The sequence below is a fragment of the Chinchilla lanigera genome, unplaced genomic scaffold (genome assembly GCF_000276665.1).
Source record: "Chinchilla lanigera isolate Chin_1 unplaced genomic scaffold, ChiLan1.0 scaffold00065, whole genome shotgun sequence".
Lineage (NCBI taxonomy): Eukaryota > Metazoa > Chordata > Mammalia > Rodentia > Chinchillidae > Chinchilla > Chinchilla lanigera.
In genome coordinates this window covers 6185872-6205678 of record NW_004955466.1, presented here as the reverse complement: position 1 = coordinate 6205678, position 19807 = coordinate 6185872, and the positions used below count along the sequence as shown (strand labels likewise).

Here is a 19807-nt window from a genome sequence, read left to right as displayed (position 1 = left end):
CATTTTATAAATGCCTATACTTTATTTCTAAGAAAATTTAATTATATCTAGACTCACTATAATGTTTACATTTAAATACTCCAAAATAATTTTAGGGGTATTGGGGAGGCATAAACTCAAATAAAGATAATAGTTTTATTTGATTCTATAAAGAATGAAGATAACTTAGGAGCTTAAAAGAAAACCCAAATTTTACTCTACTTCTAAAGAGTACCAATCTGAGCTACTTCTTTTTTTTTTTTTGAGACAGGGTCTCGCTATGCAGTTCAGGCTGGCCTTGAGCTCACTTTGTAGACCAGGCTGGTCTTGAACTTGCAACGATCCTCCTGCCTCAGCCTCCCAAGTGCTAGAATTACAGGCGTGCGTCACAATGCCCAGCCTGAGCTACTTCTTTAAACCCAACATTTTCTTTTTTTTTTTTTGTCTTTTTGAGACATGATCTCACTATGCAGTTCAGGCTGGCCTTGAGCTCACTTTGTAGCCCAGGCTGGTCTCGAACTCACAATGATCCTCCTGCTTCGGCCTCCCTAGTGCTGGGATTACAGGTGTGCGCCACCATGCCCAGCTAAACCCAACATTTTCTAACTGAACACATGGGCTTCAACAATGAGGACGTAGTTTTACTTTCAATTCACTGGTTTTTATACTTAACCAAAGGTTTTAAAAATATTTTAGAAGCCCGGCATGCTGGCGCACACCTGTAATCCCAGGGCTCGGGAGGCGGAGGCAAGAGAATGACTGAGTTCAAGGCCAGCCTGGGCTACACAGTGAGTTCAAGGTCAGTGAGTCTCTGTCTCAAACAAATTGTAGACTACTACATACAGACCTGAATTAAATAATTTTCACAATCTGTCCAGTACTGTTAGCTAACTTGCTCATGTTTTTTGTGGTTTTTTTGTTGTTGTTGACTTGACTGTTATAACCTAAAAAGCTTTAAACATGTCTACCAGAGGTAATACACCAAAAACTTGAGATTATAAAACCTCTGAAGTAAACATCTATGCTCTGAGGGTTGTTTTTTTTTTTTTTTTGTACTGGGAATTGAACTCAGGACCTTGTGCTTGCCAGGCAGGCACTTATGCCACTGAGCTGTATCCCCAGCTGAAATAAACATCTAATACTATAGAATATCACTGCTTTCTCCTTCTTTTGTAGGAGTTGTTACTATCAACGAGTACCTTCTGGTGCTCGGAGAACGCTCTTTTCATGCTATCTTTCAAGGTGTTCTCTATAGCTCCAGATTTCCAAAGCACCAAGCGTGCATCTTCTCCCCCTGTCAGCAAAGCATTATCCCGCACATCCCAATAGAAAGAACGGACTGTGGCAGCATGCCCGCTTCCAAGGCTAGTCACGGGGGTCAGTCCTGATGGGGTGCAGCTCAGTAAGTGAATCCCTCCTTTATGTGTTCCTCCAATAACAAACAATTTGTCTATCTTTTCATGATATAGACCTCCAATCAAATAGTCCAAATTATCTTCTTTCATGTTAATCGTTTCTCTGACGTCCTGGATGTTCAAACATGTAATTGGCTCCTCAGTATCTAAATGATTAAGATCCCACCAACAAAATCCTTCATCATGTGTCATGCAATAAATCTGCTTATAATCTCTCCCAGACCAACCAACACAGCTCACTGAGGAAGTGGAGTTACACGTTGTAACCAGCGCGTGTTCCTCATCAGCGGCACTAATATCAAACACATTTACCAAGCCATCAGTGGAGCCTGTGACGACCATGTTGGGATTGCTGGGATGGAAACGCACTTGAGTGATGTCATCACTATGGGTCTCTGAGTACACACCAAGTGGTTCTCTAGTAGTGGACGAAGCCTCAGAATTAATTCTTGCATCCCAAAATACCAACAACGCATCATCATCAACTTTTTCTGTACCAGCACAAATGACGTGATCGTTACAGTTGATATCAAAACTAATAAAAACACTGGAAGGGTAACCCCTGAACAGCTGAACAGGCTTCTCACCAGCTACGCGAGCATCCCAACATTTTACCGTGCCATCAGTACTTGCTGAATATACGCAGTCACAGGAGTTTGCAAATCTGATTCCATTAAGAAGTCCAGGGTGTCCACTCACTTCTCGTAGCACATTTAATGTTTCTTTATCATATATTCTTACGGATCCATCAGAACATAGAACAGCAACCAAACTTCCTTTTTTTGCTTGTACAGTGTTTGACGCATCTATGTCAAGTACATAAGTAGGTTCTTTAGGTTCTGAGGAACATTTAACAATATGTAGATTAACAAAGTGTTCTTCAATATTCTCCATATTAAGAGTAGCATCCAGAGGTAGTAAAACTCTGTAATAAAAATATAAAAAATGAACTTGAAGAGTCCCTAAAATTGTAATTCATTTTTTTAAAAATCTAGCATAAAATAGCAGTAAAATGTATCTAATATTGTAATAATTTCTATGATGTAACTAAAACTTAGATACCTTCTAATTCAAATTCAAGCATTCTTTTTTTTTTCAAGCACTCTTCAATATTAAATTTACTAAACATATTTTATGCTAATAAGAGAATTAGTAAATACATACATACACCACTTGGTAGTGCCTTTAGCTCAAACCCAGTGGGTTCTACTCGCAGTCCTCAGCATTGGCTAGGATTTGAAATCATGTTCTCCTTAGAACATAGAAATATACAGGCAAAACACACAAACAAATAAAATAAAAAGTCTCTCAAATATGTTCATGCCCTAAACCAGGCATGGTAATGCACGCCTGTAATGCCAGTACTCAGGAGGCTGAGGCAGGAGGATCGACATGAGTTAGAGGCCAGCCTGCACTACATAGCGTGACCTTGTCTTAAAAAAAAGATGTTCAGGCCTTAATCCCTGGAACCTGAAAATGTTAGGTCACATGGCAAAGTGGAAATGAAGTTGCAGATCAAATTAAGATTCCTAATCAGTTAATCAAAGCTAACCTTAAAATAGGGAGATTACCCTAAAGGAGCCCTGGAGGCGTAGCGTAACCACCAGTACCTTTAAAAGTACAAGAGGGAGGCACTGGAAGACAGTAAGAGGAAGATGTTACTATAGTGGGCAAGGAGAGACAACATTGCTGGATTTAAGATACAGGTAATGAGCCAAGAAATGTAGGTGGCCCCTAGAGCCTGGAAAATGCAAGGAAACACTTCCTGAGCCTCCAAATGGAAATGCAGCCCTGCAGACATCTTCACTTTAGCTCAGTGACTTCTATTTTGGACACGCGGCCTTCAGAATCATAGGATAATCCATGTGTGTTGTTTCAGGCTACCAAGCCCTAGGAGACGGTCCACTCCTGGAGAAATGCTGCTCAGGTAGTAGCAGCTTACAAATGCTGAGACTGGGATTCAGGAATTATGCTCTTCACCACCACACTAGACTGCACTCGTAGCTGGTGTGTACAACAAGTTCTAGGCCGGAGAACTGTGCACACTGAGTGACTCGAACACAAACTTTCCATGGTGCTGTCCACCAATGACTATTTTAGCGAGCCTCACAAATTCATACTTGTGTTCCTTTTTTTAGCATTAGGAACTGAACCCAGGGCCTTTGCACCAAGCTACATCCTCAGCCTTTTAAAAAAATTTTTGTTTTGAGACAAGTTCTCATTAAATTGCTCAGTTACCCAGGTGGGGTCAAACTTGCAATCCCGCCAATGTTAGCCTCCCACAGCATGGGGGTTACAGGTATGCACCACTGTGTCCGACTCACATTTGCATTATTAAAGTAAAAAATTTTTCTGTTGCCTTAGTGATATCTTTCTAAGCATCTGTGTTTCCATCTTTGTTTTCTGGCACATAAATACACCTAATTTTGTATTTCAAAGGTATCTGAATACAGTGGTTAAAATACAAATACAGAATAACTTCACACTAAAAATGATGTGTTTCCCTTAATCCTGATATAAAAAAAGATAAAAATTTGTTAATGGATACATACAATAAAATAAGCATATTCTTTATTATATATTTTTATTAGTGTATGTTTGCGATAGAGCAATGGTGTTCATTTTGGGGAACTGCATGCCTGTAACACAGCTTCATGATTTTTGTTTTGATTTTTGTTTTTGTTTTGGTACAAAGAATTGAACTCAAGGCCTTGTGCTTACCAGGCTATGTGCCACTGAACTATCTGTCTGGCCCAGCTTTGATGATTTTTGATCCCTGACTTTCCTCCCTGCCCTGTCTCTAAACATCTACCTTGTTTCCTAGAATCTTTCCTTTTTTTTTCTTTTGGGTGTTTTGTTTTGGGAGACAGAGTCTCGCTATGTAGTTCAGGCTGGCCTTGAACTCACCATGTAGCCCATACTGGCCTCAAGCTCACAGCATTTCTCCTGCCTCAGCCTCCTGAGTGCTGGTATTACAGGCGTGCACCACCACGCCTGGCTCCATCATTTTGCCTTTATTCTGTTAATTTATTTATTTATTTTTCAGGTTTTTTCATATAACAGAAATCATGCAATGCCTGTATTTAACTTTCTGTGTCTGACGTGTTGGCATTAGCATTACGGTTTCAGGCTCCATTCATCTCCCCACGAATGCATAGTTTCATTGTTCTTTATGGATAAACATTCCAGTTTGTATTGCCTTTTTCATCTTTAAAAGTGAAAGTAACTATTAACTCGAGTTAAGTGAAGCCAGGCATGTTGACACACACCTGTAATCCCAGCACTCAGGAGGCTAAGGCAGGAGGATCGGGAGTTTGAGGCCAGCGTGGGCTACAAAGTGAGCTCAAGGCCAGCCTGAACTACATGGCGAGACCCTGTCTCAAAAAGACAAAAAAAAAGTTAACTGAACAAATGTGAGAAATGTGTTGTGCCACAATCTGGTGTGGTGTAGCACACATTCGATAAATACTACGTAAAAATTACCTGCACAATCGCTACTAACACCACTGACACCTCCTGAGAAAGAGCACAAATCCGTCAAGGTAGCTCCCAACAGCACCATTAACTAGTGGGCAGAAAATACCAAAAAGCTGCTTTAGGCTCAAAGCAGGAGTATATACTCCTCCAACTTTAATTCTGAATACATAAATACTTACTGAAAAAGCTGAAAGAACAGTACAGTGCACACACTCACAGCCGTTCACCTCCTGTGTTCCCCAACTGTTAATTTCCTGTCATACCCACCTTTTTTTTTGATGATCCATTTCAAAGTTAGCTGCACACAAAATATCACTTCATTTCTGAGCACTTCAGCATAGTAACTTCCCCATTTGTTTCCCCCCCGCACCATTTCTTCATGACATTACATGTTAAAAGTCCAGACCTGTTGTCTCAGAAGGTCCCACGTTCTGGGTTGGCCTAACTGCTCACTACTGAATTCCAGTTTAACACTGTGAGCTGGAATCCCACAGAGGAGCCTCTCCAGCCAGGGAATCAGCAGGGAGGCGCACACAGCGCAGGGTGAGCACTTGCTTAAGGTGGTAACAAGCAGACCTCTAAGTTAAAGGCCCATCTTTCCCTCTGCAGTCAGAAAATAACCCAGGGAGTGATACTTTGAGACTGTAGAATATCCTAACTTTCAGCAACCCTTCTTTCTCTTTTGTTTTGAGACAGGTCTCACTGCGTAGTTCAGGCTGGCCTCAAACTCATGGTGATATTCCTGCCTCTGCCTCCTGAGTGCTGGGATTACAGGTGTGCGTCACCGCGCCCAGCTTCAACAACCTTTGACTACAGATTTTTGGCACTCACTGATTATCCTTGCCTGAATCAATGACAGTACTGAGATCTACTGAACATCCACTCCAGCATTCTTCCTACCTTATATATAAAGAAGAACTTTGAGTATCACCAAGAAATTACAATTTTAGGGCACAGGATATGGGTCAGTAGCACAGTGCCCACCTGGCAATTGCAAAGTTCTGAGTTTGAGTCCCGGTACCCCGCCCCCCCAAAAACACCCCACACATATTTAAGAAATTACAATTTGTAAAAACTGTGTATTATACTCCATTGCCTAGCTGCTTTTCTAACTTAAGAGGGGGTCACACTATGTGGCCCAGGCCTCAAACTCTTGGGATCAAATGGTCCTCGTTGCCCAGCCTTGAACATGTCATGCTTGCTGCTGCTTCACGATCACAGCCACAATGGCTGCTATGCCTGGAATACTCCTGCCCTCCATGTTCTGCATGACTAACTCCTTCCTGTTAATCGAGTCGTAGGATGTCACCCCCCACAGAAAGATCCTCCACCAACCTACCTAAGGAAGCTCCTCTTGTTTTGTTGTTGTTTTTTTTTCTGTCTTTTTGAGACAGAGTCTCGCTATGCAGTTCAGGCTGGCCTTGAGCTCACTTTGTAGCCCAGGCTGGCCTCAAACTCACAACAATCCTCCTGCCTCAGCCTCCCGAGTGCTGGGATTACAGACGTGTGCCACCACGCCCGGCTTCCTCTTGTTTTGTTACACTGCTTGTTCTACTCATTCAAAATTTTAACTCTTTAGTTATGAATCACTTCCAATGTACAAAGAGGGGTAGAAAACAGTTTAACAGATATCCAAATATGTAATACTTGAACATAACAGATGCTAACATTTTGCCATACTCACTTTAGTTTTTTATTTACTAAAACATTACATATATAGCTCAGCAGCACATTGCCTGCCTGGCAAGTGCAAGGTCCTGAGTTCAATTCCCAGTACCAAAAAATAAAATAAAAAATAAATAGAAACATTACAGAAACTAAAACTTTATTCCTGTAAGAATTTATAAAATTGGTATCACATTTGTAAGTGTCTTCTTTTGAAATTTGCTCTTCATTCAGTATACTTTTTGATGGCGCACGCCTGTAATCCCAGCACTTGGGAGGCTGAGGCAGGAGGATTATTGTGAGTTCGAGACCATTCTGGGCTACAAAGTGAGCTCAAGGCCAGTCTGATCTGTAATCCCAGCACTTGGGAGGCTGACGCAGGAGGATTATTGTGAGTTCGAGACCATTCTGGGCTACAATGTGAGCTCAAGGCCAGTCTGATCTGTATAGCGAGACGCTGTCTCAAAAAGACAAAAAAAAAGACACCAAAAAACAATATATATTTTGAAAAATGATATTTTACTGCCAAACTCATTACCTGATTCATTCTTGCTTATTTGTCTTTAAAAATGGTCAATCAAGACAGGTGTGGTAGCACACATCTATAATCCTGGCTACTCAGGAGACTAAGAAGGATAAAAAATTTGAGCCCAGCCTGGGAAACATGGAGACCCTATCTGAAAATAAAGCAAAAGGGTTGGGGAAAGAGTCCAGTGGTAAAGGAGCCATGGGTTGGCTCCCCAGTGACATCAATTTAAAAAAAAAAGCAGCTCTTAAGAGTTCTAAGAGCAACAGGTGAAACAAAAAGGATTTTATGTGCATCTGCGTGTTTGCAGGGAGGAGCTGCTTATGGAAATTAGTAAAAGAATGAAATTATAAAAGTAGATAATCCCAGCACTTGGGAGGCTGAGGCAGAAGGAGTGCCACAAGTTTGAGGCCAGCCTGGGCTACATGGTAAGTTCAAGGCCAGCCTGAACTACACAGCAAGACCCTGTCTCAAAAAAAAGAAAAGAAAAATTATGAAAGTACTGTAAAGCACAAAGGCAATGCTGAGATTTTACATTTTTGAAGAAAACTAGTTGTGAATCTTTACCACAAACTATTCTATTCAAATATATCCTAAAATAAAACTTGGTATTTATTTATTTTTTGAGACAGGGTGTCACTATGTAGCTCACGCTAGCTCTGCACTTACTATGTAGCCCAGTCTGCCGTGGAACTCACTGCGAATCCTCCTGCCTCAGCCTCCCCAGTGCTGGGATTATAGGCTCATGGCACTATGCCCAGCAAGAAACAGTTCTTTACTATAACCTCATACTGATCTCTTTTTATCGGATAAAAAAACAACTGGAAAATTTAATGTGACTTTTGAGCTAATGTTAATTTATGGAACTAGTGTTATAGGTAACTGAGTTAAGACAGAAATATTATAGGCACTCAGACAGGGCTAGGCCTCAAAGGAGCCAGTGCAAGAAAGACTAGAAACCTTGCAGCTGTAAGAGAGACAGACACGCCCAGCTGTGGGCCAGACCTCAAGACAAAAGATAAAATAAATGAACCCACATACCTCCCTAGGGATAAACATCAGGGACTGATATTCTAAATAGGTCTTATCACCTTGAGAAAGCCAGGAAGAGTCACTAACCCACTCCGCTAGTTGAAAAGCCCCTGTTCTGTATTCATGCCAGCTTGCTATGTGACTCATTTTCCCATTTGATCTTGATTTAATCAATTTTACCTGAGCAATTATGCTTATAATCTTATTGGCTGACCATAGTTTTGTCCACCTCATGAGTTCCCATGTTTCCCACCTTGGACCTGCCTCACCTCATGGATTGCTCTATAAAAGTCCCTAGAAAAGGAAGGTTCCTTGGCAACCCACTGGGGACCTCTTCTGTCTCTCTCTCTGACAGAAGCTTTCTTTCCCCCAATAAATACATTCTGCTGTTAACCTCTGTTGTTCCTAAAATTCATTCTTTGATTTTTAGAGAGCAGGAACTCATACCAGATATCTAGCAGGTTGGGAGTTTCTTTTCCCTATATCACTAGAACTACTCATACCACACCCAGGCAGGACAGCACTCCTTCACATGGAAACCTTCTCCTGCAAAGCTTCAGTTGAAGGGATTCTGGGGTTTGAAAGGTAAGGCAGGCGAAGCAGGCACCAGATGGAACGCTACAGCAAGCACCTCAAAATTAGCACCGGTAACAATCAGGGATATAGCTTGGCAGCACAGCACCTGCCTGACATGTGCAAGGTCCTCAGTTTGATTTCCAGTACCAAAAAAACCCCAAACAAACAGGTGGCAGGCTACATATGCATGGTTAAAATGGAGCATACTTCACAAAAACAACAATCTACAGTGGACCCTTGACTTATGAACTCAATTTGTTCAGAAAGGCTGGTTATAACTCAAGTTCGTTGAGTCAAGACTACTTTTCCCATAGGAGGTAATGGAATAACCCATACTGCGATCCAAATCTTCCAAAGCACTCCTTACCTAATCTTTTCATAACAAAAAAAGGGTTGTACAATATGTCTCAACAGAAACACCAAAAATTTTCCCCGTGTGTTCACCAAAAAGTTATAAAATGTGCCTAGTTTACCAGGAACACCAACTTCATACTGTACTCACCCATTCAAGTGGACATCTTTGGCTTGCAGGAAGGGAGGATGCTATGGAAGGTGGTTACTGTTTGGAAGGAGAGTCCCCTTTTGTAAGAACATCAGCAATCTGGCTTCCTGGTGTCTTTCCTCTCCTCAGGAGAGTCTGTAGCCCAGTAGGACCTGCTTCTGGTTCACTAGGTCTCAAGCTTTTAAGCACTAAAAGCTGATCTAAGGCTGCCTGTTTCTGTCTTTTCTTTAACACTGTTCTGTAGTATGACATAACATTGTCATTAAGCAAGTGAATGCAATGATTGGCTTTTTCTTTGTCTGGGTGGGTCTTCTGTACAAATGTTTGTAGCTCTGTCCATTTTTTCAGGATTTCCTTTATTTCAGAAGAAGAACTTTGCTGCACTGATTGTTGATACTTCCCCTCCTCTTCAGAAAGCTCCTCAGCTGCCATTCTCTGTTGCTCAGCCAGAAGATGAAGTTCCTCTGTAGATGATTCTTCTGAGTGTTCCTCCACCAGTTCTTCAACATCACCACTGTCTAGCTGCAAGCCTATGGATGTTCTCCTGGGCATTTCCTTCCAGAAAAGGCCAGTGTCATCACAGTTCAAAATCTGATGAGCGCCAAAGCTACTTCTCTGTGTCATCTTCTCAAAGCAGTGCATGTAAGTTTCAGCAGCCCTCTTATCAGCACTGGCTGCTTTACCATGCCTAGTTACACTCTGAATCCCAGTTCTTGCTTTAAAATTGTGAAACCATCCCTTACTGGCACGAAATGTTTTACCGTTATCACTTGTTGATGGATTATCCTTTATGAGATCTGCATTTATAGCCCTAGCTTTTTCACAAATTACAGATTCAGACAGGCTGTAACCTGCTGTTTGCCTTTCATTTATCCACGCTAATAACAGCCTTTCTACTTCATCTAACACTGTTGGTCGTGACTTACTAATTTGAGTGACACCTTTAGCAACACTAGCTTCCTTATACAAATCTTTTCTCTGTAAGATTGTTGAGATGGTGGATTTTGACATACTGTACATATTAGCGAGATCAGTCACACGAATGCCACTCTCGTATTTCTCCACAATTTCCTTCTTCTTTTCAATTGTGATTGCTTTCTTTACCTTCCTTTCCTTTCTCAGCTTCTTTTCTAGCTTTTTGGGGGCCATTCTGACAGCAGTAACTGTAGCAATTATATAAAGCACTCACCAAAACCACGTCCACAAACACATACATCTGGGCTCAGACTGATGCTTACTTATGTTTACATACGCTTTTCTGGCATCCCTCATCTTTGTTTACAACCGCATAAGCAACCTGCATTTGGGTCGTAACTTAAACAAACATTCCAGTCGTCCACCACTTGAGAGTCCTCTTCAAAAGGGGGAGGATGGAGGCTGGAGGGAAGGAAGATAAGACAGAATGACATTGGAGAGAAACTAGGTATACCCCCACAACACTTCAAAGCTATAGGGCTCATGTTTACCCATAGATAGGCTGAGGCAGTTTAATCACTTATGGGGGCAGGGAGAAATCCTTAACCCATGCTTTTACACATTAACATGCAAATGAGCCAGAAGTGAAATATAACACTTTAAGACTATGTAATTCTTCATCTGACATACTAATGAGCTGTTCCAGAATGACGAATATAGTCTTTCACATAGAGACCTGATCTGAGTTTTCTCTGTACTTTCCAGGCCTTAGGAAAAGCCATCAGATCTTTTTTTCTCTTCATTCCACATTTTCCCATGGTGACTTCATTCACACTCATGTTTTCAAATGACTCTCTCTACAATCCACATTCCCAACTGTCTACTGACTACTGTATTTCTCTTTGGATGTGTTCCCTTCTTCCCCAGAAACCTTAAGAAACGACAATCACTTACACATCTCAATTTTCTCCATTTTGGTCAATGGGCTTGGCATCATAATGGAACTCTGATCTACCCAGTTGTCCCAAGTAGAAGCCCTTATAAATATCTAATCCTCCAACTCACTCCAATCATTCAATCAATCTCCAAATTCTAGTTTTGGGCTGTAGGCTGTTTAAAGAAGCAGTGGACCCTCAAGTTACAATCAGTTTTAGGTTTAACATCTGACCAAAGTCTTGAGTTACGACCTGAGAGCACTGGTCACTTGTGCAGCTGCAAAGAAAGACTAGGAATGCCAGAAAAACATGCAAGCATCAGTCTGAGCCCAGATGTGCATGTGTGTGGATACGATTTCAGTCAGTGCTTTATATAATCACTACGATTATATATGCTATCAAAATGGCCCCAAAAACCTAGAAAAGAAGCTAAGAAAGGAAGGGAAAGTAAAGAATGTGATCATAATCTAAGAGTGTTAAAGAAAAGACAGAAACAGACAGCCTTAGATCGGCTTTTAGTTCTTGAAACCTTGAGACCTAGTGAACCAGATGCAGGCCCTACTGGGCTACAGACTCTCCTGAGGAGAGGAAAGACACCAGAAAGCCAGACTGCTGATGTTCTTACAAAAGGGGACTCTCCTTCCAAACAGTAACCACCTTCCATAGCATCCTCCCTTTCTGCAAACCAAAGATGTCCACTTGAACGGGTGAGTACAGCATGAAATTGTTGTTTCTGGTAAACTAGGCACATTTTATTTTAAATTTTTTTTTTTTTTGCTCTTTCTTTTTTCCAGTTCCAGAAATCGAACTCACGACCTTGCGCTTGCCAGGCAGGTACTTTGCCGCTGAGCTAAACCCCTAGCCCCCAACATTTTATAGCTTTTTCCTAGTGAATACACTAGGAAAATTTTTGGTGTTTCTGGTTAGACACTTTATATAACCCCTTTTTTTATTATAAAAAGGTCAGATAAGAGGTACTTTGGGAGGCTTGGAACATAGTAAGGGTAATTCCATCACTTCTTTTATTTTGGTCTTTTTGAGACAGGGTCTCGCTATGCAGTTCAGGCTGGGCTTGAGCTCACTTTGTAGCCCAGGCTAGTCTCGAACTCCCAACAATCCTGCCTCAGCCTCCCGAGTGCTGGGAATTCCATTACTTCTTATGGGAAAAGTACCCTTTTTTTTTTTTTTTTTTGGTTTTTTTTTTTTTCCGGTACCAGGAATCGAACTCATGACCTCACAATTGCCAGGCAGGCGCTGTGCCGCTGAGCTAAATCCCCAGCCCTCAGGAAAAGTACTCTTGACTCACAACCAACTTGAGTTGTAACCAGCTTTTGTGAACAAATTGAGTTTGTAAGTCCAGGGTCCACTGTATTAGATTAAATCTATTTCTGCAGGTCAAAATAATACTGATAATTTCATATGGTTCAAACAAAAACATTAAGAATGTTTTTGAAATTAGCCATAATTTTAATTTTTTGTTTCTGTTAGACACATAAAAATGCTGAATTAGCATTCTAAATATTACACTGTGAGCTGAGGAAGCCAGCTTTCTATTAATGTATGTCTGTATTATCTGCATGTGTGATATACACAGATATACACACAGAACCACAGCAGAGTACATCACTAAAGCAAAATGTAGGAGGGACAAAGAAATGAAACAAACACAAAGAAAACAGAAAAGACAAAAGGATAGATAAAGGAAGAGGAGTTTACTGCCACTACCTCTTCAACTATACACAGGTTGAAACCCTGCCATCCTCACCTTTCTCAAAACTCACAAGAGACAAGGAAAAGAGGTCCAGATAAAGGAAATGGTATTAAGGTCAAAAGCTACTGTAGTCTGCTTAGCTAAAAACAATTTTCCTTCCACTCAAAAGAAGTTCCTTGTCCTTGACTTAGAAGACACAGCAAGCAACCATAACAAACTTAAATATGGGCTATCTGTTTAGGAATGGAAACAAAACAGTTTCCAATATTTTATTGTGTTTTATTTTATTTTTTGTCTTTCTGAGACAGGGTCTCACTAAGCAGTTCAGGCTGGCCTTGAGCTCACTTTGAAGCCCAGGCTGGTCTCAAATTCTCAACAATTCTCCTGCCTCAGCCTCCCAAGTGCTGGGATTACAGGCATGCGCCACCACACCTGGAAAATTTCTAGTATTTTAAACTGACCCATCACTCCTTCAAAGAGCTACCTACTTAGGATCCAGAAACTACAGAAACCCAGCAGCGCCCTGGCCCTGAGCCATCAGCACTATTATGGGTCTTACTAAGACACAATTCTCATGTCTGAATAAAAATGCAGTAATTGGGGACATTAGAAAGCTTCAAATGGTAACTTCCTGAGCAACTGCCACCGCAACATGTTGACTGATCAATCTCTCAGCTGGGCTACTATCTAGTTCATTAAGAGCAGACAGTAGGTCTGGCATAGTGGTGCAGGTCTGGAACCCCAGCCTCTGGGAGGCAGAGGCAGGAAGATCACAAACTCAAGCCCAGGCTTGGACAATTTAGTGATTTAGAAAAGACCCTGTCTCAAAATGAAAAAAGAAAATGGGCTGGAAATGTAACACAGTGTGATGTGCCTGGGTTCAATACACAGAACCACGCCCCCAAACACACACACAAAGCCTCCCTACTAACAGTGCATGTTGGTACATACCTATCATCCCAGCACTCTAGGAAACTGAGGCAGCAGCTTCAAAAGTTCAAGCCCACCCTCTACAACTTGGCAAGACCCTCTCTAAAAGTAAAAAAGGGCCTGGGGCTGTTGCTCAGTGTGAAGGTCCTAGATGTAATCCTAGTACCATTGAAAGGAAAAGACTTGACTACTGATAAGCCAGGCATGTGGCACATGCCTGTAAATACTAGCATTTGGGAGGCTCTGGCAGGAGGATCTCAAATTTAAGGCCAGCCTGATCTACACAGTGAGAGCCTATATCAAATGAATGAATGAAAAAGAGTTGACTACTTAATAGCAAAGCTCAATAAACCTAAGTAGAAACTCTTTTGAGTTTTTGCCATAATAAGATTTAAGATCCCTGCAAGTTCCTGGCCAGCCTGTACTATATTATATAGTAAGACCCTGTCTCCAAAAAAGTACTCTGTCCTATTTATAAAGTACATCTTAAACATAGCTAGTTGCAACTGAGAATTGCTCCTCTGGTCTGTTTTTTAGCCAGTACCATGTTGATTTTATTACAATAGCTCTGTAGTATAATTTCAGGTCAGGGAATCTGACTTATCTTTGTTGCCCAGGACTGCTTTTGCTATTCTGGATCTCTTCTGGTTCCAGATGAATTTAAGGAATGTTTTCTCTAGATCTGTGAGGTATGCTAATGGTATTTTAATGGGGACTGCATTGACTCTGTACAACAATTTTGGTAGTATGGCCATTTTCACAATGTTGGTTCTTCCTATCCATAAGCCAGGAATATTTTTCCGTTTTCTGAAATCCTCTTCAAACTCTTTTTTCAGAGTACTGTAGTTTTCATTGAATAGCTCTTTTACTTCTTTTGTTAGATTGATTCCTAAATATTTCAATTTCTTGGATGCCATTGTGAAAGGTATGGTTTCCTTAATTTCTCTCTCAGTCTGTTTATTGTTTATGTATAGGAATGCTATTGGTTTTTGAGTGTTGACTTTGTATCCCGCTATACTGCTGAACTTGTTGATTAATTCAAGGAGTCTTCTTGTGGAGTCTTTTGGGGTCTTCCATGTAAAGTATCATGTCATCTGCAAATAGTGATAATTTTACTTCTTCCATTCCTATCCTTATACCTTTTATTTCTCTCTCTTGTCTAATTGCTCTGGTTAATGCTTCCAGAATTATCCTAAATAGGAGTGGTGACAGCTGACATCCTTGTCTTGTTCCTGATTTTAAAGTAAAAGCTTTCAGTTTTTGTCCATTTAGTACGATGCTGGAGGGGCCAGGGATATAGCTCAGCAGCACAAGCGCCTGCCTGCCAAGTGCAAGGTCCTGAGTTCAATCCCAGTACCCAAAAAAAAGAACATAGTATGGTGCTGGCTGTTGATTTGTCATAGATGGCTTTGATCAGATTGAGGTATTCTTTAACTGGATCAGTTTGAACATGAAATCTGAGAGGCTAATGCAAATAATTCATAAAAGTAGACAAAAAAGTATTAACAGAAAATAAATGTTTTATACCTATTTAAAAATTACTTATTACAGAGGCTCAGGCAAGAGGATTATTGTGAGTTCGAGGCCAGCCCGGACTACATAGCAAGACGCCCGTCTCAAAAAAAAAAAGCAATCAAAAAAACTACTTATTAGAGAAGGCACTGTACTACATAGATTCATGTGAAACAAAACCCAGCAGTACCATGTGGCACACACCTGTAATTCCAGCTGCTCAAAGGGCTGAGAGAGGCTTACAAGTCCATGGAGAGCCTGGGCAATTAGTGCATCCTATCTCAAAATAAAAATTTTAGCCGAGTGTGGTGGCACCCACAATGTAATGCTGTTATGCCAAAATTCAGCATGGAAGCACTCACGAGAGACCAAATCTGGGAACAAACAAAGGCTCATTAGAACCGGTGACCAACAGTCTCCAACAAGGAGCCAGAGAAAATGTCAGCCCCAACTGGACTTTACTTTCAGTTTAAATACCTTTTGGGTTTCCATGGCAACCACATCATTACATTACCTAACTTTTTGGGAATTTTACAAGAATACCACATAACTGTCACAAGTTTACCCATTGCCAGAAGCTGCTGGTCACATGCTGGCCAGGCGGATATTGTTTAACATTTAGCTTACTTCCCAATTTGTTTTAGCTATTTGTTTCCTTTTTTATAGCCTTGATTTTCTTTAGTAGGTTTATGGTCAAATACAAGGGAAGGGGTTAGACAGTGAGTTCATCTACAGTTTAAGTGAACTTAAGTGACTTTTTAAAATGGAGTTACAAAAAGAAAATCTTTCTTGCCCTATCAATCCCGGCACTCGGGAAGCTGAGGCAGGAGGATTGTTGTGAGTTCCAGGCTAGCCCGGACTACAGAGTGAGCCCAAGGCCAGCCTGGACTATATAGTGAAACCCTGTCTTAAAAGGACAAAAATAAATAAATAAATTTTAAAAAGAGATGGAAAGGCCAGGTATGGTGGTGACTGCCTGCAATTCCAGCACTCGGGAGGCTGGAGGAGGAGGATGGCCATGAATTTAAGGCCAGTCTGGGCTACAATGTGAGTTCAAGGCCTGCCTGAAATACACAGAGAAACCCAGTCTCAAAAAACAAAACAGAGATGGAGATACAGTTCAGTGTTCCCTAAGTTTAATCTCTACTACCAAAAAAAAAAAAAAATTAGTAACACCTTTAGACGTGTGTGTGTGTGTGTGTGTGTGTGTGTGTGTGTGTATTTTTTTGGGGAGAGGAGGTCTTTTTGAGACAGGGTCTCACTATGTAGCCCAAGCTGGCCTTAAACTCACACGTGATCTTCCTGCTTCAGCCTCCCAAGTGCTGGGATTACAAGTGTGTGTCACTACGCCTGGGTGACATAAATATTTTTCTTTTCAGGTATAACTGTTCATTATAATTAAAAGAGTTGATGGCATATGCTATCAGCATATGCCTAACCTTTAAAAGGTAAGATACTACTACTTTTTAAAAATACTGAAAAGCAACAGCTGCATCTGAAGTACACATTGGATAAAGATTAATGGGATTAATTTTCTTTTGAGACAACAACCCTAATGCCCCACAGCTAGAACTCAGTACTTCTGTTGACTATAAGACCTAGTGGTGGGGCTGGGGATTTAGCTCACCGGCAAAGCGCCTGCCTGGCAAGCGCAAGGTCATGAGTTCGGTTCCCGGTACCGGAGAAAAACCAAAATAAAAAAAAGACCTAGTGGTGACAATCGTGAAATGCATATGTCCAGTGAATGTCCCAGAAGCAAGGAGATGGTAATGGAAGGGTCATTCTGGAGTGGGCTCCAAAGTAATCCATACTTACAGTTTAAGTATAAGAATGCTAACACATCTATTTAATTGGAGGGAGCTAACAGCCCCCAAGAAAATGATTATAAACCAGATGTAATCCCAGCATAGAGGAGGCTGATGCAGGAGGATCGCTGTGAGTACAAGGCCTACCTGAGCTACAAAGAGAGTTCGAAACCAGTCTCAACTGTATAGTGAGACCCTGTCTCAAAAAGACAGAAAAAAAAAAAAAAAAAAACCCACAACATAAGTAGAATTTAACAAATGTTAGGGCCAGGCATGGTGGTGCACACCTGTAATCCTAGCACTTGGGAGGCTGAGGCAGGAGGATGAGCTCAAGGCAAGCCTGAACTGCACTGTGAGACCCTGTCTCAAAAAAAAAAAAAAAGTTAGGTTACATGCTAGAAACCTACTAGCACCTTAAAAATCTTAATCCTTCATCCCTGTGAGCAAGACTCTATCTCAAAATAAACATAAAAAAGGACCAGGCATGTAGCTCTTTGCAAAGAACCTGGATTTAACTCCCAGTACTGAAGTGGAAAAAAAGGATCAGGTATGGTAGGCTTTGACAAGGAATTATATAAGTATTAACCCTACATATTGGCAGAAGAGAAAGGAAGTAATATGACAGAAAAAAAAAAAATAACAACCTAAAATGGTTACAGTAATCAACCATTCTTTTTAATTTTTTTTTTGGTCAAAGCATACATGTGGAGAAAGTAACAGTGAAATATGCCCTCTATAGCCCCCATCTAGCACACACTGTCCATAGGAACCGAGGGACCAGGCACACGATACAGTTTGTTGGAAAGGTGATTAAGAAACCTGAATGGACAGAATGCTATCAATGCCCATGTGGCATCACTGTGGGTTTCTGGACTTAAGTCCAGTTTCAGGGGCCAACTCTAATTAGCCAAAACCAGTTAGTGTGATCCCATTCTTTTTATCAGTAATTGGTTACATAAACCTTACAAAAATGCCTATCTCTACAGGCATTCCTCTCCTGACTACAAATTGTCCAGATGGGGGCACTAACTCTGAAGTCAAGTGGAACCAAGCCAACTGATGGAAGGAACTTTACACACTATAAGAGATAAGGCATTTCTAATCATTTAAATCAGCCCAACTTGAAGTTGTTTTGTTAATGCAACCAGAACCATCCTAATTAAAGATGATCAAATAAAAGCTTGAGTGTATCACCAAGTACAGACCTAACAAGACTCCTACAAAGAAAAATTTAGGGAAAATAGTTTTGTTTTGTTTTTTAATTAACCCATGCTTTGAAGAACATAATGATTACCCTTTTTTTTTGAGACAGGGTCTTGCTAAGCAGTTCAAGCTGGCCTTGAACTTGCGGCAATCCTCCTGCCTCAGCCTCCTGAGTGCTGGGATTACAGGCGTGTGCCACCACATCTTGCTAATGATCACATTTTCTGTGGGGAATTGTTACACGTACATGACATACCTTGATTCTTATCTCCTTCCCTTCCCTTCCCCTCCTTCCACCTCTTGGTCCCCCCTTCCCTGTTTGCAAAAGATCTATTTCCCTGTTTCCCACTATCTTTCAATTTGCTCTTTATACTTTGGGTTTCTCTCAGAAGAGAAATTATGAGATATTTAAGCTTGTATGTCTGACTCATTTCATTTAACATTATAGTCGCACAAAAATACTTTTAAAAAGTCAAGTTTCACTCATATCAAACAGAAGAACTTTGATCTTTGGTTCTCTCCCTCTCCCACTCCCTCTTTTAATTGCCTTTATTAAAAAATAAACAGCAAATGGGAGACCCACAGGACTCTTAGAAGGCTCTTCATATACCATGCTCAGTAATTAGGTAGTGTTCTAATTATAAAGAAAGCAACAAATTTTTTTTTAAAAGTAGCTGGGTATATAGCTCAGTGGCATAAGCACCTGCCTGGTGAGCGCAAGGTCCTGAGCTCAATTCCCGGCACCAAAAAAAGAAGGAAAAAACACTGAAATCATTTTTTGGGGGGTGGGGGGGCGTTTGAGACAGGGTCTCACTATGCAGTTCAAACTGGTCTTGAGCTCACTTTGTAGTCCAGGCTGGTCTCTAACTCACAACGATCCTCCTGCCTCAGCCTCCCAAGTGCTGGGATTACAGGCGTGTGTGCCACCAAGCCCAGATTGAAATGGTACATTTTAAAACTCCATCTAGTAAATTTATGCTCTAATGCTGTATACACTGGAGGCAGACCCCAGATCGGGGTGGACATCTTCTCTGGCTCCTTGTTGGAGATTATGTGTCACCAGTTCTCAAATAAAGCTTTATTTGTTCCCACATTTTCAGTTTCTCATGAGTACCTGTCTCACTGAATGCATCATAACAGTGCTAAGATCAGATCTAGTAAGTTCTAAACTCATTTCCTCTCTTCTGAACATAATAAAGGACCATGATATCGGAGAAACATCCGACAAAAGCCATAATCCTTGAGCCACTCTGGGAAGCCAGATATTACGACCAAAAAATTACACTTTCTAAACCTGAAGTTAAGGACACAAAGGACTTAAAATAGTGTCACGTGAACTGAGGCTTTACTAACATATGACTTAGATATGTTATCCAACTATTCCAGTGCTTGCCTGGCTTGCCCTTGGTCACCAATGCCGTCTAGCAGCGAACCCAAAACAAAATGAATCACAAAAAATCATTTAGGGCCTAACTCTGGTCTCCCAACAGGACAGTTTAGCATATTAATAATTACTCAAAGTTTCATTGTTAACCATAATAAATTAAAATGGAACTGGGAGGGCTTCCAGCGCACAGGGAGCTGCGGGTGGGGAGCGCCAGCCTTCTGGCTGGCTAGCTTCCTG

The 19807-nt window shown here is 41.0% G+C and overlaps 1 protein-coding gene across 6 annotated transcripts in view; it reads right to left on the bottom strand.

Annotated features, from left to right (window-relative positions):
• Nucleotides 1-860: 860 nt before the first annotated feature.
• The window catches only part of Wdr89 (WD repeat domain 89), a 33266-nt gene continuing 14319 nt past the window's right edge, over nt 861-19807 (bottom strand). For 2 of the 6 annotated variants that reach the window (XM_013522006.1, XM_005399148.2), the window contains 2 exons: nt 10411-10549; nt 861-2319 (listed from right to left, as the gene is read on the bottom strand). In XM_013522006.1, coding sequence (XP_013377460.1) covers nt 1131-2319; nt 10411-10475 — 1254 coding nt within the window. In that variant the 5' untranslated portion in view covers nt 10476-10549 and the 3' untranslated portion in view covers nt 861-1130. Of the gene's footprint in view, nt 2320-4877; nt 4960-9172; nt 9455-10410; nt 10550-15379; nt 15530-19807 lie in introns of those variants that run through there. The other 4 variants (XM_005399149.2, XM_013522007.1, XM_005399151.2 and 1 more) reach the window with 4 other exon arrangements.